General features: G+C 45.8%; 1 protein-coding gene across 1 annotated transcript in view; it reads left to right on the top strand.

Annotated features, from left to right (window-relative positions):
- Positions 1-3: 3 nt before the first annotated feature.
- The window catches only part of zswim8 (zinc finger, SWIM-type containing 8), a gene marked incomplete at its 5' end in the record, with an annotated part of 36,330 nt that continues 30,333 nt past the window's right edge, over positions 4-6,000 (top strand). Inside the window, 5 exons of the mRNA XM_080521210.1 lie at positions 4-24; positions 363-470; positions 547-628; positions 1,514-1,634; positions 2,898-3,099. Coding sequence (XP_080377336.1) covers positions 4-24; positions 363-470; positions 547-628; positions 1,514-1,634; positions 2,898-3,099 — 534 coding nt within the window. The remainder of the gene's footprint in view (positions 25-362; positions 471-546; positions 629-1,513; positions 1,635-2,897; positions 3,100-6,000) is intronic.

Genomic DNA, 6,000 nt, shown 5'->3' with positions numbered 1-6,000 from the left:
CTCTGCCTCTTCAGGATCCACAATGTGAGTCTCCTCTGTGACAACAAGTCACTCCAGGCACCTGTCCAACAAAGAAAACTGAGAACTGAGGGAGCCTCAGCTATTAGAAGATTGTCGGTGTAAATGAACCCCCACCCTTCTGAACACACTGCTATGATGAGAGGGTGACACAGACTCCACTCTGGGAGGGTGAGGTTAACACTGCCTCAGGCCTAAATGCAAGGCAGTTCAGCAGGCAGAGATCAGAATCAAATCAGCAACATTTACTGTGGAGGACAACTTGTGTGTGTGTGTGTGTGCGTGTGTGTGTGTGTGCCTGTGTGTGTGTGTGTGTGTGTGCGTGTGGTGGTGTGTGTGTGCAGGCCTCAGCAGTGTGTTTGCGGGCCCCGGTCTCAGAGTCTCTGTCCAGACTGCAGAGGGACCAGCTCCAGAAGTTTGCTCAGTACCTGATCAGCGAACTTCCCCAGCAGGTAACAGTGCCACCCTGAGCCTTGGAGGAAGAACTGCACCACACGGGTTCCATTATTCAACCATGTGTGTCTCCAGATCTTGCCCACAGCTCAGCGCCTGCTAGACGAGCTGCTGTCGTCACAGTCCACTGCCATCAACACTGTGTGTGGAGCTCCAGGTACCGTTGTCCACCTTCTGCTCCTTCGCTCTCATGTCACCACAAATCTCTCATTCAACACCTGACCATTCCGTTAGCTCTACCATGCTAAACGTGACCGCAGCGCCACAGAGCATTTCTACACTTTGATCAACTCTCATTCAGCCTCCAGAGGTGAGAAAGTCTCAGAATGACGCTCATGTTAACCAGCTCAGCTCTGAGGAACTGTCCAGGTTCCTCACCGGCTTGTTCCACAGTGCAAACTGCAACACAAGGTACTGTCTCTGATCTAGCTGATCATTGCAGTGTTTCACTAGCAATCAACAAATGCACATACGTCTGTGGATTTCATTCATTATCAGTAAAAACAAGAGGCTGCAGAGTTGGACATGTGAATGTCGCCTGGAGGGGGAAACGTTTATTCTCGCATGGAATAAATTCTCGACGGAGCAGAGCCTCGTGAAGGAAGAGATTGCTTCCTCTGGCTGCTTCATGCCACATGCTGGCTGAAGCCTCCTTTCTCCTGTCGCTCAGCTCTGATATTTAGCTTCAAGTCCTCTGGTTGGGAAGAAAATCTCTGTGGTTTAGGCTATTGTGGCAAAAAAAACATTAAATAGGACTGTTAACAATTGTGTACTTTATATTAGATTTTAATAATCCCCTTTATTAAAGTAAGCATAAACACAATCCTTTAGTGGAAAAGATAAGCGTTGAGAGATAAGTGTGGAAAATAATAAAGTCATTTCACAAAATGCTCAGATTTCAATGTGAACGGGCGTCAGACATCAGGAGTGTTCAGTATACCATGAGATCAAAACATGAAAAATCACTTTGTTTCCAGCTTGAGCTTCTCAGAAATACTAGAATAAAGTGTGTGTGTGTGTGTGCGCGTGTGTGTGTGTGCAGACCCGACAGCAGGCCCATCAGCGTCTGACCAGAGCACCTGGTATTTAGACGAATCCACCCTCAGCGACAACATCAAGAAGACCCTGCACAAGTTCTGTGGGCCCTCGCCTGTCGTCTTCAGGTACAAACCAGCACTCTTCACTCCTGGAGCTGATCTCCACCCTTCACTCCTGGAAGCTTCCAGCCGATCTCCACCCTTCACTCCTGGAAGCTTCCAGCCGATCTCCACCCTTCAGTCCTGGAAGCTTCCAGCCGATCTCCACCCTTCACTCCTGGAAGCTTCCAGCTGATCTCCACCCGTCACTCCTGGAAGCTTCCAGCTGATCTCCACCCGTCACTCCTGGAAGCTTCCAGCTGATCTCCACCCGTCACTCCTGGAAGCTTCCAGCTGATCTCCACCCTTCACTCCTGGAAGCTTCCAGCTGATCTCCACCCTTCACTCCTGGAAGCTTCCAGCTGATCTCCACCCGTCACTCCTGGAAGCTTCCAGCTGATCTCCACCCGTCACTCCTGGAAGCTTCCAGCTGATCTCCACCCGTCACTCCTGGAAGCTTCCAGCTGATCTCCACCCGTCACTCCTGGAAGCTTCCAGCTGATCTCCACCCTTCACTCCTGGAAGCTTCCAGCCGATCTCCACCCGTCACTCCTGGAAGCTTCCAGCCGATCTCCACCCGTCACTCCTGGAAGCTTCCAGCAGATCTCCACCCGTCACTCCTGGAAGCTTCCAGCTGATCTCCACCCGTCACTCCTGGAAGCTTCCAGCTGATCTCCACCCTTCACTCCTGGAAGCTTCCAGCTGATCTCCACCCTTCACTCCTGGAAGCTTCCAGCTGATCTCCACCCGTCACTCCTGGAAGCTTCCAGCTGATCTCCACCCGTCACTCCTGGAAGCTTCCAGCTGATCTCCACCCGTCACTCCTGGAAGCTTCCAGCCGATCTCCACCCTTCACTCCTGGAAGCTTCCAGCCGATCTCCACCCGTCACTCCTGGAAGCTTCCAGCCGATCTCCACCCGTCACTCCTGGAAGCTTCCAGCAGATCTCCACCCGTCACTCCTGGAAGCTTCCAGCTGATCTCCACCCGTCACTCCTGGAAGCTTCCAGCTGATCTCCACCCGTCACTCCTGGAAGCTTCCAGCTGATCTCCACCCGTCACTCCTGGAAGCTTCCAGCTGATCTCCACCCATCACTCCTGGAAGCTTCCAGCTGATCTCCACCCATCACTCCTGGAAGCTTCCAGCTGATCTCCACCCATCACTCCTGGAAGCTTCCAGCTGATCTCCACCCGTCACTCCTGGAAGCTTCCAGCTGATCTCCACCCGTCACTCCTGGAAGCTTCCAGCTGATCTCCACTCACATGAACCTCAGTGCGTTTGTCCTTGGCAGTGATGTGAACTCCATGTACCTGTCGTCCACGGAGCCGCCGGCTGCTGCAGAGTGGGCGTGTCTGCTGCGGCCTCTGAGGGGCCGAGAGCCTGAAGGCATCTGGAACCTCTTGTCCATCGTCAGGGAGATGTTCAAGAGGAGAGACAGTAATGCTGCCCCACTGCTGGAGATCCTCACCGAACAGTGCCTCACCTATGAACAGGTAGTCTGAGCTGGAGAAAAACACTTCCAGGTCTTTGTCGAACCTTGAAACGTCTCCCTGCACACACACCAAACACACACAAGTCCCAGTGCAGACACACAAATATCAATGACATACACACACAACTGTCCTCATGCTGACACAAATCTTTTCTATTGAAGTCACATTAGAAGTAACTGAAGAACTCTTCAAGTATCGTTAGTAGTTAGTCACTAATTATAGTAAGTTATAGTTTATTGTGTATTCAGGCCTTCCTTTTGAGATGGGTGCTGTTATTTTTTAAAGATATCAAGGCAGTTCCTTCCTTTTCCTTCCTTAGACTGTTGGTTCTCTGGCAAGGGTGAAGCTGATGACAAACTGCTCTGGTCCAGAGAGCATCTCTGCACAAACACATTTACTGTAAACCTCTAGAGCAGTGTTCCCCGTTCCAGGCCTGGAGAGCCGGGGTCCTGCATGTTTTAGGTTCCTCCCAGTTGCAACACACATGAATGCAATAAGGGGTTCGTTACTTGGCCTTTTCACAAGCTTGATGATGACGTCATCAGGATGCCCAGGACACACTTGCAAAAGAGATTCTTAATCTCAATGTGTTTTGTTCCTGATTAAATAAAGGCTAATGGAGTGAGATTGAGGTGTTACTGAGCTGGTGCTGAAGCTGTGAAGAGCTAAACCACAGGACACCGGCCCCCCGGGGCCACAGTGGAGGAACCCTGCTCTAGACTAGGGCTGCAATTAGCAATTATTTTAATAATCGATTAATCGCTTGATTATTTTTTCAATTAATCAACGAATCTGTTTAAAAAAAAAACCATTTCAAATTGTTGGACCAGTTGATGTTGAAGAAATCAAATATATATGTTATGATTATTTTAAATGAACATAACTGAACCAATACAAAGATGTACACAAGAGATCTACATATAGACACATGTATATAAAGCCCGGTTCACACAGCAGGATTAGAAATTTCACAAACCTGAGAGACTACACATACGGTGATAAATAATCACAGGTTTAACAGTTTTGGAATGAAATTGTCTTTTTTTGATCACTGATACATCCAGCCACTAGAGGGCGGCGTTCCCCTCCAGTTGTATGTGATTGCATGGAGCTGGAGGAGAGTAAGACCAGATGGGAGCCACGATGCTACCGAGTGTTTATTAAAAGTTATCAAAGAACCAGACTTTCTTCAGCATTCAGAGAAACATCACAACTTGTACGTCACTGCGTCACGTGTGCTTCACGGTTACCACGGTAACTGTCGTTCTGAGTTATACACGTGAAGTAACGAGTAACGAGCCTTTTAGATCGCAGTAATGATAAACGCGTTACTGGTTTTGACAAACTAATTAGTTACAGCACTTAATGCAAAAGTAACGTAGTTACTGTAACGCGTTACTTCATCACTGGATCTCATCAATCACTGGTTTACACCGACATGGAATTTAACCAATCAGCATCATTTGATGTCTGCGACTCAGGCTGACCTTTAGACCTCCAGAGCTGTTCAGTGATTGGCTGAAAGTCACTTTCTGGTATTTCTACCAGATGTTGAGATGAAGACAACAAGCAGTGAGTTTGATTATTAACTTTGTCACATCTCTTCTAATTTACTGTTTGAAAGGAGAAATTAGTTTGAAAAGCTGCAGGTCAGGTTCTACTTTCTCCGTCATAGTCATTTTTAAATTCACACCAACAGAAATGTGAGAATTAAATGTGTTCAGGTTTGTTAATTTTTATAAATATTTGGATATGATTATATTTATTAATAACTGAAAATCTAAGAGCTTATAAACAGCAGGTTATTTGGCACTTCTTTTATTGAAGTTTCTTTCAAATAATTCTAAAATACTTTGAAATATGAATTGATGCGTTTTTTGAAAATATACCTGATAAACCTTTCATTACAGTCATTTCCAGTAAACCAGCAACAAAACATTCATATTAAAAAAGGGATTAATGAAGCTTCTGCTTGTATTTATGTATGTTAATAACAGAGTCGTAATAAGTGTCTCTATTCACTAGCTGTTTAAAAGAACTATAACGTTTCACCACTAGGGGGCTCTCTATTCACTAGCTGTTTAAAAGAACTATAATGTTTCACCACTAGGGGGCTCTATTCACTAGCTGTTTAAAAGAACTATAATGTTTCACCACTAGGGGGCTCTCTATTCACTAGCTGTTTAAAAGAACTATAACGTTTCACCACTAGGGGGCTCTCTATTCACTAGCTGTTTAAAAGAACTATAATGTTTCACCACTAGGGGGCTCTCTATTCAATAGCTGTTTAAAAGAACTATAATGTTTCACCACTAGGGGGCTCTCTATTCAATAGCTGTTTAAAAGAACTATAATGTTTCACCACTAGGGGGCTCTCTATTCACTAGCTGTTTAAAAGAACTATAATGTTTCACCACTAGGGGGCTCTCTATTCAATAGCTGTTTAAAAGAACTATAATGTTTCACCACTAGGGGGCTCTCTATTCAATAGCTGTTTAAAAGAACTATAATGTTTCACCACTAGGGGGCTCTCTATTCACTAGCTGTTTAAAAGAACTATAATGTTTCACCACTAGGGGGCTCTCTATTCACTAGCTGTTTAAAAGAACTATAACGTTTCACCACTAGGGGGCTCTCTATTCACTAGCTGTTTAAAAGAACTATAACGTTTCACCACTAGGGGGCTCTCTATTCACTAGCTGTTTAAAAGAACTATAATGTTTCACCACTAGGGGGCTCTCTATTCAATAGCTGTTTAAAAGAACTATAACGTTTCACCACTAGGGGGCTCTCTATTCAATAGCTGTTTAAAAGAACTATAACGTTTCACCACTAGGGGGCTCTCTATTCACTAGCTGTTTAAAAGAACTATAATGTTTCACCACTAGGGGGCTCTCTATT

Source organism: Blennius ocellaris (assembly GCF_963422515.1).
Source record: "Blennius ocellaris genome assembly, contig: SUPER_13_unloc_1, whole genome shotgun sequence".
Classification (NCBI taxonomy): Eukaryota; Metazoa; Chordata; class Actinopteri; order Blenniiformes; family Blenniidae; genus Blennius; species Blennius ocellaris.
Note: the sequence above shows the minus strand (reverse complement) of the source record. Positions and strands in the feature narration are given on the sequence as shown.